General features: G+C 44.0%; 1 protein-coding gene across 4 annotated transcripts in view; it reads right to left on the bottom strand.

Moving 5' to 3' along the window:
- The window catches only part of ACAD9 (acyl-CoA dehydrogenase family member 9), a 61,223-nt gene extending 41,220 nt beyond the window's left edge, over positions 1 to 20,003 (bottom strand). The window contains exons 1-3 of one of the 4 annotated variants that reach the window (XM_079935656.1): positions 18,821 to 18,868; positions 17,180 to 17,349; positions 14,468 to 14,561 (exon numbers count right to left, since the gene is read on the bottom strand). Coding sequence is in view for 2 of the 4 variants with exons in the window: in XM_079935655.1 (XP_079791781.1) it covers positions 14,468 to 14,561; positions 18,821 to 18,970 (244 nt within the window). In the remaining 2 variants the exon portion in view is untranslated. Of the gene's footprint in view, positions 1 to 14,467; positions 14,562 to 17,179; positions 17,350 to 18,820; positions 19,043 to 19,988 lie in introns of those variants that run through there. The other 3 variants (XM_079935657.1, XM_079935655.1, XM_079935654.1) reach the window with 3 other exon arrangements.
- Positions 20,004 to 23,999: the final 3,996 nt, after the last annotated feature.

Here is a 23,999-nt window from a genome sequence, read left to right as displayed (position 1 = left end):
AACCTTGAGAACGAAAAATGGAGCTGGAGAAATCAGGCTCCCTGACTTCAGACTATACTACAAAGCTACAGTAATCAAGACAGTATGGTACTGGCACAAAAACAGAAATATAGATCAATGGAACAGGATAGAAAGCCCAGAGATAAACCCACGCACATATGGTCACCTTACCTTTGATAAAGGAGGCGAGAATATACAGCAGAAAAAAGACGGCCTCTTCAATAAGTGGTGCTGGGAAAACTGGACAGGTACATGTAAAAGTATGAGATTAGAACACTCCCTAACACCATGTACAAAAATAAGCTCAAAATGGATTAAAGACCTAAATGTAAGGCCAGGAACTATCAAACTCTTAGAGGAAAACATAGGCAGAACACTCTATGACGTAAATCACAGCAATATCCTTTTTGATCCACCTCCTAGAGAAATGGAAATAAAACCAAAAATAAACAAATGGGACCTAATGAAACTTCAAAGCTTTTGCACAGCAAAGGAAACCATAAACAAGACCAAAAGACAACCCTCAGAATGGGAGAAAATATTTGCAAATGAAGCAACTGACAAAGGATTAATCTCCAAAATTTACAAGCAGCTCAATAACAAAAAAACAAACAACCCTATCCAAAAATGGGCAGAAGACCTAAATAGACATTTCTCCAAAGAAAATATACAGACTGCAAACAAACACATGAAAGAATGTTCAACATCATTAATCATTAGAGAAATGCAAATCAAAATTACGAGATATCATCTCACACCGGTCAGAATGGCCATCATCAAAAAAATCTAGAAACAATCAATGCTGGAGAGGGTGTGGAGAAAAGGGAACACTCTTGCACTGCTGGTGGGAATGTAAGTTGATACAGCCACTATGGAGAACAGTATGGAGGTTCCTTAAAAAACTACAAATAGAACTACCATATGACCCAGCAATCCCACTACTGGGCATATACCCAGAGAAAACCATAATTCAAAAAGACACATGCACCCCAATATTTATTGCAGCTCTATTTACAATAGCCAGGACATGGAAGCAACCTAAGTGTCCATCATCAGATGAGTGGATAAAGAAGATGTGGCACATATATACAATGGAATAGTACTCAGCCATAAAAAGAAACAAAATTGAGTTATTTGTAGTGAGGTGGATGGACCTAGAGTCTGTCATACAGAGTGAAGTAAGTCAGAAAGAGAAAAACAGATACCGTATGCTAACACATATATATGGAATCTAAGAGAAAAAAAAAGGTCATGAAGAACCTAGGGGTAAAATGGGAATAAAGACACAGACCTACTAGAAAATGGACTTGAAGATATGGGGAGGAGGAAGGGTAAGCTGTGACAAAGTGAGAGAGTGGCATGGACATATATACACTACCAAACGTAAAATAGATAGCTAGTGGGAAGCAGCCGCATAGCACAGGGAGATCAGCTCGGTGCTTTGTGACCACCTAGAGGGGTGGGATAGGGAGGGTGGGAGGGAGGGAGATGCAAGAGGGAAGAGATATGGGAACATATGTATATGTATAACTGATTCACTTTGTTATGAAGCAGAAACTAACACACCATTGTAAAGCAATTATACTCCAATAAAGATGTCCAAAAAAAAAAGAAAATCATCATGACCTTGGGTTTGGTAGATATTTTATGTACAATACACAAAGCATGAACTACAAAAGAAAAAACGTGTACCTAATCAACATTAAAAACTTTTGCTCTTTGAGACACTGTTAAGAAAATGAAAAGTCAAGCCACAGACCAGGAGAAAATTTTTGTAAAACATATACCAATTAAAAGTCTTAAATCCCAGTTTCTAAAAACTGCATAAAATATTTGAAAGACACTTCACCAAACAAAGACATACAGATGGCAAATAAGCACATGAAAAGATGACCAACATCTTGTTAGTCATTAAGGCAATGAAAATTACAACCACGATGAGATACCATAGCACACCCACTAGAATGACTAGAATTGAAAAGACTGACCGTACCAAGTGCTGACAAAAATGTGGAGCAACTGGAACTCCAATGCACTAGTGGGGATGTGAAGTGGTGACCACTTTGGAAAACAGTTTGGCACTTTCTTAGATTTCAGCATGAACCTACCATATGATTCAGACACTCCATTCCTAGGTATTTCCCCAAGAGAAATGCAAGCACATGTCTATACCAGACTCACAGAAAAATGTTCACGACATCCCTTTTTGTGATAGCTGAAGTCTGGATACCTACCAATTGTCAATGAATAGGTTAATGGAGAAACAAATTTTGGTATATGCATACTGATTAAGAAGAAGAACTATTGATGCACACAACACGGATGAAATGCAAAGTTAGGCCAAAAAAGCTGGACAAAAACATACATAACATATGAATCTATTTAAATAAAATTCCAGAAAACGCAAATTAATCCACAGTGACAGAAAGCACATTAGTGGTTGCCTGGGGACAGAGAGAGAATGAAAGGGGCACAAGAAAACTTTTATGGGTTAAAAACAAAATGATACAAAAGTCCTTGAGGGATTGGATCAAGATGGTGGAAGAGCAGGACGTGGAGCTCACCTTCTCCCCACAGATACATCAAAAATACATCAGAAATACATCTACGGGACTTCCCTGTTGGCACAGTTGTTAAGAATCTGCCTGCCAATGCAGGGGACACAGGTTCGAGCCCTGGGCTGGGAAAACCCCACATGCCTTGGAGCAACTAAGCCCATGCACCACAACTACTGAGTCTGTGTGCCACAACTACTGAAGCCCACACACCTAGAGCCCAGGCTCTGCAACAAGAGAAGCCACCGCAATGAGAAGCCCGTGCACCGCAACAAAGAGTAGCCCCCACTCTCCGCAACTAGAGAAAGCCTGTGAGCAGCAACGAAGACCAATGCAACCAAAAATAAATAAATATATATATATATATATAAAAAATTGAAGTCAAGGTCTTGAAGAAATATTTGTACACATATGTTCATAGAAGCATTATTCATAATAGCCAAAAGGTGGAAGCAACTGAAATGTCGAGCAAGAGATGAGTGGGTAAGCAAAATGTGACAGATATAGTCCATTGAATAGATATTATAGATTTGTGAACAGACATATAGATATATAACTATGATATAGAGACATACATGGAATATTATTCAGCCTTAAAAAGGAAAAGAAATGGTGACACAGGGTACAACACAGGTGAACCTTGAGGACACTGAGCTGTGAAATAAGCCAGTTATAAAAAGACAATACTGTACGATTCCAGTTCAGTGAGGTATCTAGAGTAGTCACATCCTTAGGGACAGAAAGCAGATGGTAGTTGCCAGGGACTGGGAAGAGGGGTGATGGGAGGTAACGTTTAATGGGTACAAGTTTTCGGTTCTGAAGATGAAATGAGCTCTGAAAATGAATGCCGGTGATTGCACAACAATAAGAATGTACGTAATATCACTGAACTGCACACTTCTAAATCATTAAGATAGTTGAATTTTATTATGTATCTTTTACCACAATAAAAAATTTTTAAAAAACTTAAAAAAATAAATTTAAATGAATTAAAAATTTTAAAAAATGCTTCTACATGTGGAACGATTCTTACAGAACATCTACTGAATGCTGGCAGAAGACCTCAGACTTCCAAAAGGGCACGGAAATCTCCATGTAACTGGGTAGAGCAAAGGAAAAAAGAAAAAAAAGAGAGAGAAGGCAATCAGGATGGGACCTGCGCCTCTGGGAGGGAGCTGTGAAGTGGAAAGGTTTCTGCACACTGGGAAGTCCCCTCACTGGTGGGGACAGAGGGTGAGCTCCAAAGCCTTGGAGCACAGTGCACCAACAGCGGTGCAGAGAGCAGAGTGGAAAGAGACCTGCACAGAGGGTTGGTGCCAACCGACACTCGCGAGACTGAAACAATTGTTACTACCCACTGGGGCGGCTGGCGGCTGGGTACTGAAGCTCGGGCCACTGAGGTACTGAGGTCAGACCCTGGGGCAAGGACTGGGATTGGCTGGATGAAGACAGCCTGAGGGGGCTGGGGTGTAGTGCGCCACCACTGAGGGAGTCCAGGAAGAAGCCTGGGCCTGCCAGAGAGGCAAGGCACCACTGCTAGGGAGCGTGCGAGGAGAGGGGCGGGCCCACCATAGGAGCTTCTTTCTCGGAACGCTCGCAGGCGGCAGGTCACTGCCTACATGAGCTCCAAGGGCAAGAGCAAGCTGCCATCTTGGACTCCAGAGGTGGGCGCAGGCTGCTGCTGCTGCCACCGCCAACGGTCTTGGGAGCAGGTGCAGATCACTGCCCCCACCTTTCCAGGAGCCTGCGTGCCTCACCCTGCCGAGGACCTTGTGACCTGGTGCCAACCGCCCAGGGGCATGTGACCCACTATCACCGCTGCGGAGGGACCCATGACCGGAAGCCAACCACTGCTCCCGCCTCCCTGGGAGCCCACGTGAGCTGAGCACCTGCGTACATGCACGGCCCTACCAAAGGGATATGAGCCAGCATATGCTGAGGAAAGAGACAGCGAGCATCCACAACAAAAACTGCCTTCACGCCAAAAAAAAAATTAAACCCACACAAGCTACACAGGGACGCTCCTGCATATAAGTAGCCCTCCAAGATTACAGTAGGCAACTGTTTCTCCTAAATTCACAGACTAAGAGAGAGATAAGCAAAATGAAGAAGCAGAGGAATCACTCTCAGTTAAAAGACCAAGAAAATTCCCCTGAAGGAACAATGAAACAGACCTCTTCAGTCTAATAGACACCAAGGGACTTCCCTGGTGGTCCACTGGCTAAGACTCCACGCTCCTAATGTAGGGGGCCTGGGTTCAATCCCTGGTCAGGGAATTAGATCCCACATGCCACAACTAAGAGTTCGCATGCTGCAACTAAAGATTCCCCATGCCACAACTAAAAGATCCCGCATGCCGCAATGAAGACCCAGCACAGCCAAATAAATAAATAAATAAAAATTAATAGACACTGAGTTCAAGAAGGAGATAATGAAAATACTGAAAGAATTAAGAAAGGTTATTGACAGAAATTCAGATTACCATAAAAATGAACTAGAAACTATAAGAAGGACCCAAGAAAAGTTAGAAAATTCATTTGCCAAGACGAAAGCCGAGCTCAAGGCAATGAAGAGCAGAATGAATAATGCAGAAGAAAGAATAAGTGACCTGGAAGACAGACTAATGGAAATTACCCAATCATAACAGCAGACAGGAAACCAAATGCAAAAAAATGAAAGCAATATAAGAGACCTATGGGATAATATAAAGTGGGTCAATGTACACATAATAGGAATTCCAGAAGGAGAAGAGAAAAGGGGATTGAAAATGTATTTGAAGAAATTATGGCTGAAAACTTCCCAAACCTAAAGAAGGAAACATATCCAGATACAGGAAGCACAGAGGGTCCCATACAAGTTGAACCCAAACAGACCTACACCAAGATATATTATAATAAAAGTGGCAAAAGTTAAAGAGAGGATTCTAATGGCAGCAAGAGGAAAACATTTCTTTACAAAGGAACCCCCATAAGGCTATCAGCTGATTTCTCTACAAAAACACTGCAGGCCAGAAGGGAGTGGCAAAATATATTCAAAGTCTTGAAAGACAAAAATCTGCAACCTAGAATACTCTACCCAGCAAGATTATCATTCAGAACAGGAGGAGAAATTAAGAATTTCTCAGACAAGCAAAAACTAAAAATACAGCAATACTAAACCTATCCTAAAAGAAATATTGAAAGGTCATCATCTCTAAACAGAAAAGAAGCAAGAAGAAATAGGAAATCACAATTGGAAGTAAATCACGTAAACCAGCCAGTCTACAGATCAAAAAGAAAAGAAAAAAAACCTATTTGTGAAAGCAATGATAAACACAACGAATAGCAAAAGGATAAACATGAAGATGCAAAAAGGGACATCAAAATCATAAAATGTGGGGAAGGGGAGTAAAAAAAAAAATGCAGATTCTTTTTTTTTTAAGAATGTGTTTGAGCCTTTATGACTATCAGTCTAAAGAAAGCAGATATAGGAAAGGGTTAACATATAATAATTGAGAAACAGGGCAACCACAAATCAAAAACATATTATAGATTCACAAAAACCTAGTAGAGGAGAACACAAGCATAAAAGGAAATCATCAAACCTCAAAAAGAAAAAAAGAAAAGGGAACAAAGAAGAAACAAGGTTTGAAATGGCAATAAATACTTATGTGACAGTAATTACCTTAAATGTCAATGGACTAAATGCTCCAATCAAAAGACAGACTGGCAAACTGGATTAAAAAAACCAAGAGCCTACCATATGCTGCCTACCAGCGACCCACCTGAGGGCTAACACATAGATTGAAAGTGAGGGGATGGAAAAATATATTTCATGCAAACTGAAATGACAAGAAAGCAGGATTTGCAATACTCATATCAGATAAAATAGATTAAAGCAAACGTTATAGAGAAAGATAAAGAAGGACACTATATAGTAACAGGATCAGTACAAGAAGAGGATTTTACACTCATCAACATATATGCACCTAATATAGGACCACCCATACATACAACAAACACTAACAGACATAAAGGGAGAATGGATACAAGAAGTACAAGAAGAGGATTTTACACTCATCAACATATATGCACCTAATATAGGACCACCCATACATACAACAAACACTAACAGACATAAAGGGAGAATGGATAGGAATACAATAGTAAGAGACTTTAATACCCCACTCACATCAATGGACAGATCTTCCAGACAGAATCAATAAGGCAACAGAGGTCCTAAATGATACAACAGAACAGTTAGACTTAATTGATATTTTCAGGACACTACATCAAAAAAACCAGAATAGGGCATCCCTGGTGGTGCAGTCGTTGAGAGTCCGCCTGCTGATGCAGGGGACACGGGTTTGTGCCCTGGTCCGGGAAGATCCCACATGCCACGGAGTGGCTGGGCCGGTGAGCCGTGGCTGCGGAGCCTGTGCGTCCGGCGCCTGTGCTCCGCAACGGGAGAGGCCACAACAGTGAGACACCCGTGTACCTCAAAAAAAAAAAAAAGCCAGAATATACATTCATTTCAAGTGTACACGGAACATTCTCTAGGACTGACCACATCCTAGGGCACAAAACTAAGCTCAACAACTTTAATAGGAGTACAGAAATTATTTCAAGCATCTTCTCTGACCACAGTGGCATGAAACTAGAAATCAACAACAGGATAAGAAACGAGAAAAAAGACTACATGGAGACAAAATACCATGCTACTAAAACACCAATGGGTCAATAAGGAAATTAAAAAGGAAATTAAAAAATACCTTGAGACAAACGACAAGGAAAACACAACTATGCAAAGTCTATGGGACGCAGCAAAAGCGGTTCTTAGAGATACAGGCCTTCATCAAAAAACAAGAAAAATCTCAAGTAAACAACCTAACCTACCACCTAAAAAGAATTAGAAAAGGAAGAACAAACTAAACCTTACATCAGTAGAAGGAAGGAAAGAATAAAGATCAGGGTGAAAATAAACTAATTAGAGATTAAAAAAACAATAGAAAAAAATCAACAAAAATAAGGGCTGGTTCTTTGAGAGGGTAAACAGAATTGACAAACCTCTGGCCACGCTCACCAAGAAAAGACAGAGAACCCAAATAAACAAGAAATGAAAAAGGAGAAATCTCAACTGATATTGCAGAAATACAAAAGACCATAAGAGAATACTATGAACAATTACATGTCAACAAATTTGACAACCTAGAAGAAATGGACAATTTTCTAGAAACATACAGCCCACCAAATTTAATCAAGAAGAAATAGGTAATTTGAACAGAACAACCACTAGAAGAGAAATAGAATCGGTAATAAAAAAAACTTCCTAAAAACAAAAGTCCAGGACCCGATGGCTTCACAGGTGAATTCTACCAAACATACAAAGAAGAACTTACACGGATTCTTCTCAAACTCTGTCAAAAGACTGCCGAGGAGGGAACACTCCCAAAGACATTCTGTGAAGCCACAATCACCCGGATACCAAAACCAGACAAAGATACCACCAAAAAAAGAAAATTACAGGTCAATATCTTTGATGAATATAGATGCAAAAATTCTCAACAAGGTATTAGCAAACCGAATCCAACAACACATAAAAAACGTCATACACCACGACCAAGTTCGACTCATCCCAGGTTCACAAGGATGCTTCAACATATGCAAATCAATCAACATAACACAAATTAATAAAAGAAAAGTAAAAAACCACATGATCATCTCAATAGATGCAGAAAAAGCATTTGACAAAATTCAGCATCCATTCATGATAAAAACTCTTACCAAAGTGGGAATAGAGAGAACATATCTCAACATAATAAAAGCCATTTATGAGCAATCCCGATATAATACCCAATATAATACAAACAGCCAGTATAATACTCAACGGTGAAAAGCTGAAAGACTTCAGACAAGAAAAACAAATAAAAGGCATCCAAATTGGAAGGGAAGAGGTAAAACTGTCACTACATGCAGATGACATGATACTATATATAGATAACCCTAAGGACTCTACACAAGAACTACCAGATCTAATAAATGAATTCAGCAAAGTAGCAGGATACAAGATAAACATTCAGAAATCAGTTGCATTCCTTTACACTAACAATGAAATACCAGAAAGGGAATGTAAAAAAAAAAACCTACCATTTAAAATTGTACCAATAAAAAAAAATACACCTAGGAATAAACCTGACCAAGGAGATGAAAGACTTACATGCTGAGAACTATAAAACATTAATAAAGGAAATAGAAGAGGAGTCAAAGAAATGGAAAGATATCCCACACTCTTGGATTGGAAGAATTAATATTGCTAAAATAGCAATACCACCCAAAGCAATCTACAGGTTTAATGCGATCCCTATCAAATTACCCATGACATTTTTCACACAAGTAGAATAATCCAAAAATTTATATGGACCCATAAAAGACCCAGAATTGCCAGAGCAATCCTGAGGGGGGGGAAAAAAAAAGCAGGAGGCATAACTCTCCCAGACTTCAGACAATACTACAAAGCTACAGGGACTTCCCTGGTGGTCCAGTGGCTTCCCTGGTGGTCCAGTGGCTAGTCCCTGGTCAGGGAACTAGATCTAGTCTAGTCCCTGGTCAGGGAACTAAATCCCACATGCTGCAACTAAAAGTTTGCATGTGGCAACCAAGTCCTGCATGCTGCAATTAGAGATTCCCACAGGCCACAACTAAAGATCCCGTGTGCCACAACAAAGATCCTGCATGCTGTAACTAAGTCCCAGTGCAGCCAAATAAATAAATATTAAAAAAAAACCCCAAACAAAGCTACAGTAATCAAAACAGTGTGTTATTGGTACAAAAACAGGCATACGGATCAATGGAACTGAATAGAAAGCCCAAAAATAAACCCAGACACCTATGATCAACTAATTTTCGACAAAGGAGGCAAGAATATAAAATGGGAAAAAGACTTTCTCTTCAGCAAGTGGTGCTGGGAAAGTTTGACAGCTGCATGTAAATCAATGAAGTTAGAACACCACCTCACACCATACACAAAAATAAACACAAAATGGCTTAGACTTAAACATAAGACATGACACCACAGAACTCCTAGAAGAGAACACAGGCAAAACATTCTCTGACATAAATCCTACCAATGTTTTCTTAGGTCAGTCTCCCAAGGCAACAGAAAGAAACCCAAAAATAAACAAACAGAAACTAATCAAACTTACAAGCTTTTGCACAGCAAAGGAAACCATAAGAAAAAACAAAAAGACAAACTATGGAATGGGAGAAAATATTTGCAAATGATGAGGCAGACAAGGGCTTAATCTCCAAAATATACAAACAGCTCATACAACTCAACGACAAAAAAACAATCCAAGCGAAAAATGGATAGAAGACCTAAACAGACATTTCTTCAAAGAAGACATACAGCTGGCCAGTAGGCACATGAAAAGATGCTCAACATCTCTAATCATTAGAGAAATGCAAATCAAACTACAATGAGGTACCACCTCACACTGGTCAGAATGGCCATCATTACAAAGTCTATAAATAACAAATGCTGGAGAGGGTGTGGAGAAAAGGGAACCTTCCTACACTGTTGGTGGGAATGTAAATTGGTACAGCCATTATGGAGAACAGTATGGAGGTTCCTCAGAAAACTAAAAATAGAATTAACATATGACCCAGCAATCCCACTCTTGGGAATATATCCAGACAAAACTCTAATCCAGAAAGATACATGCACCCGTATGTTCATAGCAGCAGTATTCACAATAGCCAAGACAGGGAAACAACCTGAATGTCCACTGACAGATGAATGGATCAAGATGTGGTACATGTATACAATGGAACACTACTCAGCCATAAAAAAGAATGAAATAATGCCATTTGCAGCAACATGGGTGCAACTAGAGATTATCATACTAAGTGAAGTAAGTCAGAATAAGAAAGACAAATACCGTATGATATCGCTTATATGGGGAATCTAAAATATGGCACAAATGAACTTATTTACAAAACAGAAACAGACTCACAGACATAGAGAACAGACCTGTGGTTGCCCCAGCGCAGGGGTGGAGGGTAGAGATGAACTGGGAGTTTGAGGTTGGTAGACGCAAACTATTACATATACAATGGATAAAGAACAAGGTCCTACATATAGCACAGGGAACTATATTCAATATCCTGTGATATACCATAATGGAAAAGAATATTAAAAAAGAATATTAAAAAGAATATTAAAAAATCCTTGTATAGCTGAGTCACTTTGCTGTACAGCACAGACTGGCATAGCATTGTAAATCAGCTATACTTCAATTAAAAAAGGGAAAAAAAAAGACCTTATTTACAAAGCAGAAAGAGACTCTCAGACATAGAAAACAATTTTATGGTTACCAAAGGGGAAAGGTGTGGGGAGGGATAAATTAGGAGCTTGGGATTAACACCTACACACTACTATACACAATACAGGTAACCAACAAGGACCTACCATATAGCCCAGGGAACTACACTATTTTTTAACAACCTATATAAGGGAAAAGAATCTGAAAAAGAATATATATATATCTGAATCACTGTGCTGTACACCTGAAACTAACACAACTTTGTAAATGAACTATAATTTTTAAAAAGTTTAATAATAAATTTTAATTGTTAAACTTAAAAAAAAACTTTTAGAGGTAACGGGTATGTTTATTATGTTAATTGTGTTGATGCTTCCTTGGCAGTAAAGTTTACATGCCAAAATTTATCAAACTGTACACTTTAAATATGTGCAATTTATTGTAAATTAATTATACCTCAATAAAAATTGGAAGAAAAAAAGAAAAGCCTGACAAACCAGATAGTAAGTATAAATAGAAGAACAAAGAACTAAGGAACTAAAAATAGATAGGAGTAATAAGATAACCACTAGAACAAAAATAGAATAGAAACAAAACGTATTTATACACAACTCAGCAACTTTTAAAACTAGAAACATGATAGCTCTGTAGATCAGCAGTTCTCAAAGGGTGCCCAGGGGACCTGCCAGACTTCCAGGGAGTCCACAGAAGAAAACTATTTTAATAAAAGAAAGATGCTCTTTGCCTTTTTTTTTTTTTTTTTTTTTGCGGTACGTGGGCCTCTCACTGCTGTGGCCTCTCCCGTTGCGGAGCACAGGCTCCGGACGCGCAGGCCCAACGGCCATGGCTCACGGGCCCAGCCGCTCTGCGGCACATGGGATCTTCCCGGACCGGGGCACGAACCCGTGTCCCCTGCATCGGCAGGCGGACTCTCAACCACTGCACCACCAGGGAAGCCCGCTCTTTGCCTTTTTAATCCTAGTTATCTCATGAGCCTACAGTGGAGTCTTCCAGGGCCTATGTGGTTTGTATCACAGATTAAATGTAGAAACAGATATAAGAATCCAGCATCTTCCAATAAGCCAAAAAATTTGCGAAACTGTAAAACAATGCCACTCTTCATCAAAAACACTGTTTATTCATTGCAGCACTATTTACAATAGCCAAGACATGGAAGCAACCAAAATGTCCAACAACAGAGGAATGGATAAAGATGTGGTGGACTTCCCTGGTGGTGCAGTGGTTAAGAATCTGCCTGCCAATGCAGGAGACACGGGTTCGATCCCTGGTCTGGGAAGATCCCACATGCTGCGGAGCAACTAAGCCCCTGTGCCACAACTACTGAGGCCGTGTGCCACAACTACTGAAGCCCGTGAGGCTAGAGCCCATACTCTACAACGAGAAGCCACCGCAAAGAGAAGCCTGCACACCACAACGAAGAGTAGCCTCCGCTCGCCGCAACTAGAGAAAGCCCGCGTGCAGCAACGACGACCCAACGAAGCCATAAATAAATAAATTTATTTTTTTAAAAAAAGATGTGGTACACATATACAATGGAATATTACACATATACAATGGGATATTGCTCAGTAATATACAATGGAATATTACTAAAATTGAAATAATGCCATTTGCAGCAACATGGATGGACCTAGAGATTATCATACAAAGTCTAGTAAGTCAGACAGAGAAACACAAATATCACTCTTATATGGAATCTAATTTTTAAAAATATGATACAAATGAACTTACAAAACAGAAACAGACCTACAGATATCGAAAACAAACTCATGGTTACCAAAGGGGAAACATGGGAGGGAGGGATAAATTAGGAGGTTGGGATTAACATACACACACTACTATATATGACAGATAACCAACAAGGACTTACTGTATAGCACAGGGAACTCTACACAATAATCTGTTATAGGGTTTCCCTGATGGCCAGTGGTTAAGAATCTGCCTGCCAACGCAGGGAACACAGGTTCAAGTCCTGGTCTGGGAAGATCCCACATGCCGCGGAGCAGCTAAGCCTGCGTGCCACAACTACTGAGCCCATGAGCCACAACTACTGAAGCCTGTGCGCCTAGAGCCCATGCTCCGCAACAAGAGAAGTCACCGCAATGAGTAGCCCCTGCTCGTCGCAACTAGAGAAAGCCCGTGTGCAGCAACGAAGACGCAACGCAGCCAAAAAATAAATAAATAAATTTATAAAAAAAATAAAATCTTGTTAAAAAAGTAATCTGTGATAACCTATATCATAAAAGTATCTGAAAAAGAATGAATATATGTATAACTGAATCACTTTGCTGTACACCTGAAACTAATACAAAAAAATAATCTGTGACAACCTATATGATAAAAGAATCTGAAAAAGAATGAATATATGTATAACTGAAACACTTTGCTGTACACCTGAAACTAATACATTATAAATCAACTACACTCCAATAAAATAAAAAAAATAGTTTAATAACTGAAAAAAGACATTGTTTATGTTAACATGTGATGGGCTTATTATTTTTAAATGAAGTAATAAATGAACACAGCATTTTAAAAATTCCTCAGTTTTAATTTGTAAAAGGGCACCAGTTGATAGATAAAACCCACACAAACAAAACTCCTCGGGGTCCTGAGCGGTGGGGAAGCACTGCTGTCAATCTGTCATTGCTCAACCCCCCAAGGGACTCCCGTAGGCAGAGGTCACTACCCTCACTAAGGGCAGTGACCCCTGAGTGAGGGACCCTGCACTCCACACTGGTGCCCTCAACCTATGGTCTGGTCCCTAGATCATGCCTGGTTCCTAACAAGCTAAGTACAGAAATCAAGATTAAACCTTCAGAAACATTTACAGCAATTTTACATTGCCACACAACCAAGCACATGATTGATGTATTTTGTATGTTTTTTTAATTCCATTTTTCGAATTGTTCATTTTTATTGTATTTTACAAAAGTGTTAGCCTGCAACAGTTTGAAATGTTTCAAGTGGTCCTTCACCATAGATACATTAAGAAGCACTAAAGTCGGGACTTCCCTGGTGCTCCAGTGGCTTAAACTCTGTGCTCCCAATGCAGGGGGTCTGGGTTCAATCCCTGGTCAGGGAACTGGATCCCACATGCAGCCAAAAAAAAAAAAAAAAGGGCACTGAACTAGATATCATATAATTAAAGAGCAGTTGGACTTATTTATTTTTGGCTGCGCTGGGTCTTCATTGCGGCGTGCCGGCTTTTCTCTAGTTGCGGTGAGCAGGGGCTACTGTTCGTTGCGGCGTGCGGGCTTCTCATCGCGGTGGTTTCTCTTGTTGCAGAGCACGGGTTCTAGGTGTGTGGGCTTCAGTAGTTGTAAAATGCAGGCTCGGTAGTTGTGGCTCACGGGCTTAGTTGCTCCGCGGCATGTGGGATCTTCCCGGACCAGGGCTCAAACCGTGTCCGCTGCAATTGGCAGGCGGATTCTTAACCACTGCACTGCCAGGGAAGCCCTGGAACGATCTCTTAAGCAAAATTTGTCGATAGAACTATTTCTCCATGATTAACGTACACTGCTCCTAACATAAGTATCAAAGCATTGCCATTAAAATGGAAATTGCTAATGGTAAAGAAAATCATACATACCCTCTTCAGTGAAGAATTTTTCTACAGGTCCCACAAACTGATTAATTTCATTAAGTTCATCTTGGCTAACTTCCGGAAATGGGAAAACTTCTTTCTAAAAATGATAAACATGTAGTAAAAATTTAATTTTTGGCAACCTCCCATAGTGGCAATATCAACCCAAAGGGAAGGAAAAAGACTTGCTAGTGTCCACATCGGCTGGCAGGGCCTTACTCGCTGAAGGAGCCGGAAAGCAAACTTCAGAAGGAGCTTAAGACAAGGAATGGCGTTAGACTCCAGCACCTTGGCTCATCCTCCTCCCTGACCCAAAATTGTTCCTAATTTTGGTCAGCTTGCCCCATGGAGCGGAGAGCCTGGACTAACATTTCAAAGCCCAGTCTGAGCCCTGATTTGCAGCTTACTAACTGGGCAGCCTTAGTCACATCCCATCACCTGTCCACACTGCCGTTTTCTCACCTATAATGAGCAGGTAATATTTACTCAAGGTCGTTGTGAGGACCATGGAAGATAATGCATGAGCAAGCTCTTTACCAAAACACAGAAATCCACCTCAGTTATCCTGTGAGCTCAGAGATGCTGCCACCGACAAGATCGTACTGTGGTCACGGGTCTGACATCTTGCCGGGCTCCCACCTGGCTGCTCGCTCCAGCACCCGCCCGTCCCGCCTAATGAGCCCTGCTCCGTGCGCTGAGCAGGGCCACCAGAGGAGGCCCAGACGAGGAGCCAGATCAACCGGAATGCAGCCCTGGCTCTGCCGATTCTTAGATGTGTGATGGGCAAGTCACACCCCTTCTCAGTGTCAGTTTCTCTCCTGCTACAGGTGATGCCTCAGAAGGCAGCTGTGAGGCTCAAAGGAGATGAGGTGTCCTGAACACGAAATAGCTGCAATTATCTGTATTGGGTACTGGCTCTGCTCCTGTCCCCACAGCCTGGAAAGCGACTCCGCTTCAAGTCTACCTCAGACTGATAGAGGAGTGGACAATGTTTCCAACTGCCCCTGGATTCCCAACCAGGCCATGGCTATATGCTGCCTAAAATCATCCCACTGTGCCCTCTGGCTTTTGGGCTCCAACCCCCGTTAGCTGCCAGCGTGACCCGAGTATCTGGATTTGACTGACACCTGCTGAGAAGTGATGTCCCAGGCCCTAAGCTGCCCCCAGGAGCCCTGCCTCTCCTCACAGCACCTCTCACCAAGCGTCTTGAGAAAGGTCTTCAAAGTAGAGGAGTCCTGTCTGCTCTCGAACCCTGTATATAATCAGCCACTCTAGTTACAGGCTCCCAAATCTACTTGCTTCTTTCCGGTCACCTGTACAGGTGATAGGTGGGTGCCACGCCCAAACTTAAAAGAATCCCTGCCTCCAGGCCACCTTCGACCCTGCCCCTGAGGTGGTCTACAAGGAAATTACACTGAGCTGTCACCACCCCGCAGCCGCTGAGAACAAAGCCGGCTCTTTAGCCGACTGTAGAGGCCACGTCCACTACGCCGGCCTGCACGGGCTCACCTGGGCCTGGTGCAATGGCTGTGTTAGAGGGAGATGATTCTGGTACCAGCGAGCAGCCAGGTGAGAGGAGAAAACAGGCTGGGAACCAGGTGGCCTCAACTGCAACCAATGGACAACTGTCCCCAGGAGAGAGATCTCGTGCACATGTGAGAACAAATCTCTGATCGCAGTGTTCAGAGTCTAAATAGGGTGCCTCATGGGCGATGCGTTCAATTTCACCAGCACTTTTCAAATTTTTGAAAGTACAACCAGTTTTTCAAATAAATCTGGTGCAGAAACCAAATATGCAAAACAGATGCAAGCCAGGCTGCTCTGGCTGAGGCTGTGAACGGGGAGAAAAGTCACGCAGATCCCTCCCACTTGACTCCCCCACTAGTCCCTGCAGCAGCCCTGGGGATGCTCTCAGGAACAGCCTGGGTCCAACTGAGGGCAGGGGGACAACTGCCGGCCTGCGTGATCATGAAGGTCTCCTTCTGTTCCGAGATTCTAAGCATCTCGGATACCACGTTGCCGCTCAAACCCCAACAATGCTGCGAGAGACGATGTCTGCCTGAACCAGGGAGGTACCGGCGGAAGTGCTTAAAAGCTGTCAGATTCTAAATAGAACCTGAACGTAGAGAAAACGGCATTTGCTGTTGGATTTGATGTGGCTTATGAGAACAGGAGGTGTCAAAGCTGACTCCAGGTATTTGACCTGAACAAGTGGAACAGCAGAGTCACCACCCTCTCCGATAAGAAGAGCGGGAGGAAAGACAGGATTGGGTGGGCAGACCAGGAGCTCAGCTTTGGGTGGGCTAGACTGGCAATGCCTAGTAACATGCAAGTGTAGCTTTTGAGTAGAAAGGTAGATATGAAGAGTATGGAGTTCAGGGAGAAATCTCAGCTGGAGAAATAAATGTGCATCCTCAGGATACTGACAGCACGATACTGAATTAGATTATCAGAGGAATGCTTGTAGATGAAAAGAGAAGTCCACAGACTAAGCCTTAGAAAACTTCAACTCCGACTGAGCTGGTTGGAAATGCTGTCTAATGTTTGGACTTGTCAAGGAGCCAAGAAGGAATCAATGTCCTTGAGTAGCTGAGAAAGCTTGGGGTACAGTTGGCCTTTGCTGGGAGTGGACGGTTCCCCACATCAATGCAGAGAACGCAGACCACACGGGCACACATGTGGGGAGGAGGGGGTAAGCGTGGTGGTAGAAGTTCTTACCTGACTGCGTGTATTTTCTCAGTGAAACAGGAGGCAAAGCCGACAGGTGAGAGTGCGGATGGGGGAGGTGGCGCCATAGGTTTGGAGAAAGAGGAGCCTGAAATGAGACAGGCTGGGACCTGGGACTCTTTGCTGCAGTGCTGCAATCATTGCACCTGTTGACACCTCTCCTTGAGCAACAAAACACAAAGAAGCTGTATGGGACTAAAAATAACTGCGTGCATGCGCAGCTGGGGCAAATTCTGGACCCAACAGATACAAAAAGACCAAAAAAAAAAACAACTGCCACTTTTGAAGAGCCTGGAGCAAAAACAGGGTACCCCACATGCCCCCTGCACACACCACAACCTAAGGGGTGGACAAAACACCTAAGCCACCCCTCCGGCCTGACCCCTGGACACATTTCTACCCTCACCCCATATAAGAAACCAGTTTGCCCCTCTCAGGGATTGAGCAAGCAAGGGAACATGCTGTTTGTTCTTCTTCCCCCCTGCTGCAGCAGAGGCCCCGATAAAGCCTTGCCTGAATTTCTTGTCTGGCCTCTAGTAAATTTCTATTTCTTGGGGAAGGCCAAGAACCCTGGTCGGTAACAGAGAAATGTGTGTTCTTTCTTCCCCAAGCTGCTGGGAGCCACGGGGGTCCCACGACAGAGCACCACACAGCCCCAGGTTCTGGAGAAAACGACTTCCCTAACTTTTAAGACCTAGCTTCGTACTTCTAGCAGGGCAAACTACTCCAGTCAGAGTGTCTGCATCTGTGCCTGACGACCTTAGAGAATGTCCTAGAAAAACCAGGGAATAACTCCTAAAGTAATACAGAATCAGTCAACATTCCAGCCAAGCTCAAAGCACTTTACACACATTTTTCTTTGGCTTGTGGGCCACCTGTAGGAGGGGGCGAGGGCTGTTTTTACTCCTATTTTCTGTATGAGAGCACTGAGGCACTTCACAGGAGCTATTAGCCCAAGGTCACAAGACTAGCAGGTGTTGACGCCAGCACCGACTACTCATTCTGCTGCTTCATGAACCTGTACCGCATCTTAACAGTTTAAAAAGCATTTCCACGTATATACGTCTCGTTACAACACATCTGAGACGCAGAACACATCGCAAGCTCCGTTTTAAGGCTGAAAGAACTGGGACTCAAAGTCACAGAGTCAAGGTCAAATCCAAGCCTTCTGACTATAAGAGTCCGGTGAGTGCTTAGTAACACTAGGTCGTGCGACCCGTGGAAGGGACGGGCGGGGAAGGCACCTTTGAGCCGGGCTTCTGGGGAACCTGAAAGGTGGGGTGAGCCGTTGAGACTCGGCCGTGGAAGCCAACAGAGAGAGGAGCGGCATGGTCTGTGCTTAGGAAACAGGAAACCGGAAACCCCCTCCAGCCCCCCCAGTTCGCGGCCGGAGTGTTGAGTTGCGGATCACTTAGCGACCACCTCGCCTAGGGTTTCCCAGGGTGTCCCGGCAGGCGTTACCTCGAACACAGGTCAAAACCATAGCTCCTCAGAGCCACAGGGTTAGCACACCCGCCCGCAGGTGCGTTTCTAAGGCAGGTGTGGGGACTCTAACCAGGCTCGACCGGGCCCTTCCCGCAAAGGGCAAAAGGCGAGGAGGAGGGGCAATGGCCGGCCGGGGCTCGGCGTTACCTTCTCGATTTTGCCCAGGAAGAGCTCCTTGGCGAAAGCTTGGCTCGGTGGACTGGTGCGCAGCGGGCGCCGACTCGCGGTGAAAGCCACCAGGGCACGGCCCAAGCGCGCCGCCGCCGCCGAGCGCAAGAAGAGCCCGCAGCCGCTCATGCCGTCCCGAGCCGCTCTCGCCGCCGCCGCCGCCGCCGCCGCCGCCGCCGCCGCCGCTTTCCCAGCGCCTCAGTCACTTGCCCCGGGATCGCGCCTCCCGATGACGCCACCCATCTGCGTCGGCCCGCCGGCCGCCAACGCGCTTGCGCGGCCTCGGGCGCTGCCCGGGGCCGCGGCCAATCTTGACGGTTTCGCGAATGGGCGGCTTCGCAATTGGGCGGCGGCGGCGTGCTGTTTTCAAACACCTGCAGTGGTTTTGCCTAAATGCCGTAAATTACCAGCCGGGGCAGCGTCTCTGGGAGCCGGAACCTAAGCGGTGGCCCAGCTGCCTCCACTTGCCTCTCTCTCGCCAGCTGGGGCGACGAGGACATGGTGGAACTACAAAGCGGGGGGTGGGGGAAATTCACGATATTGGTTATCTCTGGAGGGAGCGCACACACGAGTTACGGTCCTTGCTTTAAGTGGGTGATTAGTGAGGATTCCTTTGGTTTTGCTTCATAGCTTACGTATTAGTCACATATATGGGGGGTGGGGAGAAGAAAAGGAGAGAGATATTCCACCAGAGAGGTCTGGATAAGACCCTGTAGTTACTACGTCCCTGGGAAACGCCAACCTGAAGGGCAAGGGTGGGGGAGAAGCTGGAGCTGGGACCGGTGGCAGGGACGGGATAGGAGGGAGGGCGCCCCCCTCCCCACACCCAGCGATGCCCTGAAGGCCCTCCTCACCTGTGCCTGCGCCCTGCCTGTCGCATTTACAGGGCAGTAACAATACGCCTTTTTCTCATTGGAAATGCTCTCTGCCGCCGTCAATATTCAGAGAGCAGTGGGAAACGCATTCAGCTCAACGTGCTGTGCCAGACCCAATAAAAGGTACACTTGTTTGGGTAAAGACTTGATGAAAACGCAGTCCTTCTCAGGAGGGACTCGAACCCAGCCAAAACTCAGATTGGGACTCAACCCCCACTCCTGCATCGCAGATGTGGACGCGAACCCACTGTCTTTTAACTAAAACCTCTCACCTGGTGTTAGGACTTAACTGAAGCTCAGCTTCTTTTGTCTGGTTGCAGAAGGAAGTCGGTGTGAGGCAAAGTGATAGGTAAAGAGTGAGTCTGTTAGCATAGGACGCTTGTGAGAGATACAAGCGGGCTGGCAAGAGAACTGAGCCCTGAGAACCAAGAGGACTACATCTTTATCGTCCGAGAAAAAGTGGGGAGGGGAGAAGACCACCTTCTTCCTCATTCTTAGGCAAACGTCAAGGCTTACATCATTAGTTCCTCCTGTGACCCTATATGGTCTGACCAGGGCTGTCATGGCGCTATTTAATTCATATTTATATTAGCAAAAGGGTAGTAACATAGACTAAAATATGGTAATTAATCTCAGGTTTCAGTATAATGTCCCATTTCGGCTAGTTTCTTTCCTTTTCACCTATATTTCTGTCTTGGCTACACACAGAAATGCTATTCTTAAAGGATGATTAACTCCCTGACTTCATGTAACAAGATTCAGACCTCATGTCTCTTGTCTTGTGCTTTAACTATCAGGGTTTCTGGCTTGAGTGTGCCTGGCGCTTGGAGGCACCTGTCTTCCTTCAAGGTCGTGTAGATCGTTGCTAGGTTACTGGATTCCTCTCTTGAGTGGTCATTAGCTTACACAGTCTCCCAAACTCCCTTAAAATTCCCTCTGTGTCTTTAATCCCCTAGTGGGATTTCTAAACTGACTATTTGATTATCCTACTCTATCCCGATCAATGACATAGCATCAGGGAAAAAAGAGCTCAAAAACTTCCTTGGTTGCAAAATACCTGTACTTGCAGGCATCTTCTGCAATGTGTTCTCTTTTTGTCTTTCACTTTTAAAGGCTTTTCACCTGGTTTCTTCATCAGTGGTCAGTATTTGCCAGTTTCAGCATTCAGCTTCTCGAGAAGGCATTTGGTAACAAGTGCCTTTGTGAATTAACTCTGCGGGTGAAACAAAGAAAAAGTGCCAATGCTGGGTTTTAAGTTTGAGCTTGTGTACATTTTGGCCAAAAGAAATGTAGTCAGTCCAATCAAGTCATCCGATAATGTGCTGGTTCCTCTTTAGTGGATCCTAATTTGGTTGGATCCTCCCTAAATTAAACAAGTGAGAAATTCAGTGGCACACAGTTTCCAAAACAAAAATTAGAAAAACATTAAGGCATAATTTCTACGTACTCTAGTAGCATGTACAATGGGAAAAGTTTTGGAGTTCTACAACTTTGCCAGTTTCTAAATTCAGTTTTCTCATCTGTAAAAATGAGTATAATATCACTTACCTCACAGAACTTTTGTGAGGATTAACTAAATCCTTACAAAAGCATCTACCACAGCAAATGATCAATGTTTTTCTTCATAAAAAATGAAAAAAAGAAAGAAAAAAACATTTTTCTTCATAAAAAATGGTTACACACTGAGATTTCCATCTTATACTTGAGTATTAGCCCTGAGAAATAGGATGCCATTTTTAAAGTTTGCTTTACACACAGAATTTCCACATTTCATACTTAAAACACTCTCACCGAGTACCTCTGAATGTCCTTCTGTATGATCATGTCAGTACAACTGGTTCTCATACATGACCTACCAGCAAATAATCTGGCACTCTTGTGTGGCCATCGTGTTGGTGTTAGCATACCAGGATGCTTGGCTCTGGGCCTCTGGCACATCCTCTGAGTAGGAAACTATTCCTACACCCCTCAGCGTGAAAGCCATACACCGGGGAAGGTCATGGAGACATTTACGAACACAGAATTAGAAGAAAGGGGTGGCGTTGTCTCCTGTCCTAAGGTTACAAGGTCAATAGTCAGTCATGTGAAAAATGAGAGTCTAGTCAAGGTTCCTGCCTCGTAGCCATCAGCGTCCTAACTGAAGGCTCACAGATAAATCATGCACAGTTATCACCAGTGCATTTCCTGCTGAGAGAAGTTGGCTGACACCTCACTGTCCAGACATCAAATACCTGCAAGAAGAGAGGTGTCCCTCAAAGAATAATGTTGTCTCATACACTAAATTATGTTGTCCACTACTACTTCCTTCCTTTTTGACGTGTATTTGTCCACTTTATTACGGAAACATGCAAGTCACTGGCTTGTTGAAAGCCACAAAGGTAACGAGGTGTTATGGGTTGAATTGTGTCCCCCAAAATTCATTTGTTGAAATCCTAACCCCCAGCGCCTGAGAATGTGACCTTATTTGGAATGAGGGTTTCCTATTGCATTGTGTTGCAGGTGTAATGAGCTAAGTTAGGAAGAGGTCATAGTGGGGTGGTGTAGACTCCTAGCCCAGTACAACCGGTGCCCTTACAAGAAGGAGAAAAGTAGACAAAGACGTGCACACAGGGAGATGCCATGTGAGGGTGAAGACAGAGATCAAGTTAACGCTTCTACAGGCCGAGGAAGGCCAAAGAGGCCAGCAAACTGCAGAAGCTGGGAGAGAGGCCTGGGACAGATTCTCAGCCCTCAGAAGGAACCAACCCTGCCAACACCTTGATCTTGGACTTCTAGCCACCAGAAGTGGCAGGCAGTAGACTGTTTAAGCCCCCGGTCTGTGGTTCTTTGTTAGAGCGGCCCTTGCAGACTAAGACATGAGGGCCTGTGATTCTTGGCACATGGCAACATCAATAAACAGGGCCTAACAGCGACCACGGGGCTGGGGCCGTGTCTCATAGCCCACGCACCCAGGGCTCCTGCTACGGTTTAGAATCAATGGCTTCCTTCTAGCTTTTAAGAAATGAGTGGTCATTCTCTGCTGCCTCCTCTTCCACCAGCTGGAAGCAGAGGACTCGGCCCTAGTGGGCGGCGGGACGAGATAGGAAAGGCCTATGTCTTTGAATATTGGTCTTTTCCTCCAAAGGAGGAAAGCCAGCCACGGAATAGGGACACCCATGTTGAATATTAACAGGAGCAACAAATATGTGCTGTATGAAGCCACTGACATTTGGGGGTTTCTTACGGCAGCCCCCAACTAATAAAAATACCTTCCAAGTGTCAAGGAAAACACTATAAGCAACAGTATAAACATAAAGGGTCATCACTTTAGGGGCCAGTCACACCTGCCATGCAGGTCAACTGAGCCCCAAGCAACCAGATTGGATGAGTGCCCTTCTATGCCAGACACTGGCTGGCTCACGTGCTTCACGTGTGTCAATATCATTTAATCCTCTAAACGAGCCTGTGAATTCAGACACTTTATGCCCATTTTGCAAGTGGGAAACACAGGCACTGAACGCTCGCAGTCCTAAACAGCAAAGCCAGGCTCCGGGCCCCGCCGGCTGGCTCCTGGGCCTGTGTCCTCATCCCCCCGGCTGCGCTGCCTTCCTGAAGGCGGCAAGGCAAGACTGGGCGGGTGAAAAATGACCTCCTTCTCTGTCATCACTCGCCCCCATTACTGGCTGACCTGAAGTAAGGTGAAATTACCCTGACGGAGGTCAGAAACCCCATCAGGCCTTGGAGTCATTCTCCACCTCTGCCAGCTCGATGGGGTGACACACCCTTAGGTCAAGTTGCAAGGAGGGTCAAGCATGGCTCTTGGTACTTAGGTGCCCCTTTTACGTGTGTCCTGGCTCTTCTTTCTTTTGTGGGATTGTCAGTCTGAATGTCTCGGACTGACGTGTCTGAGAGGTCCGTCTGCTCAGTGATGCGTTTTCACCAATCCCCTTCATCATCCTCCTCCACCGCCAGCCCTCGGGCAAGGCACGTCCTATTCCAGAGGCCCAGTTTCCTCACCTATCAGATGATGAAATCAACACAAAACATGGATTTTTATGCAAATTAAGTGGTCTAACATTTAGTTCTCCTCCCACGCTACACACTGTAGACTTCAGGGTCTAGCAGCCCTGAAAAAAAAGAGTCTAAAAATAGGGGCTCTTAAGTTGAGACTTGGTCCTAGTGATAACAGTTTTTCAAAATCTCAGGAGAGCTGAAATTTTAACCGCATTAACAACGACAAAAACAAAATACCTCTGATTTTTCCTTATGCTTCAAAAGCCAAAGGAACCTAAGATTCAACCAAG

This window comes from Stenella coeruleoalba, assembly GCF_951394435.1.
Source record: "Stenella coeruleoalba genome assembly, chromosome: 10".
Classification (NCBI taxonomy): domain Eukaryota; kingdom Metazoa; phylum Chordata; class Mammalia; order Artiodactyla; family Delphinidae; genus Stenella; species Stenella coeruleoalba.
The sequence above is the reverse complement of the archived record's forward strand: the minus strand, read 5'-3'. Positions and strand labels throughout refer to the sequence as shown.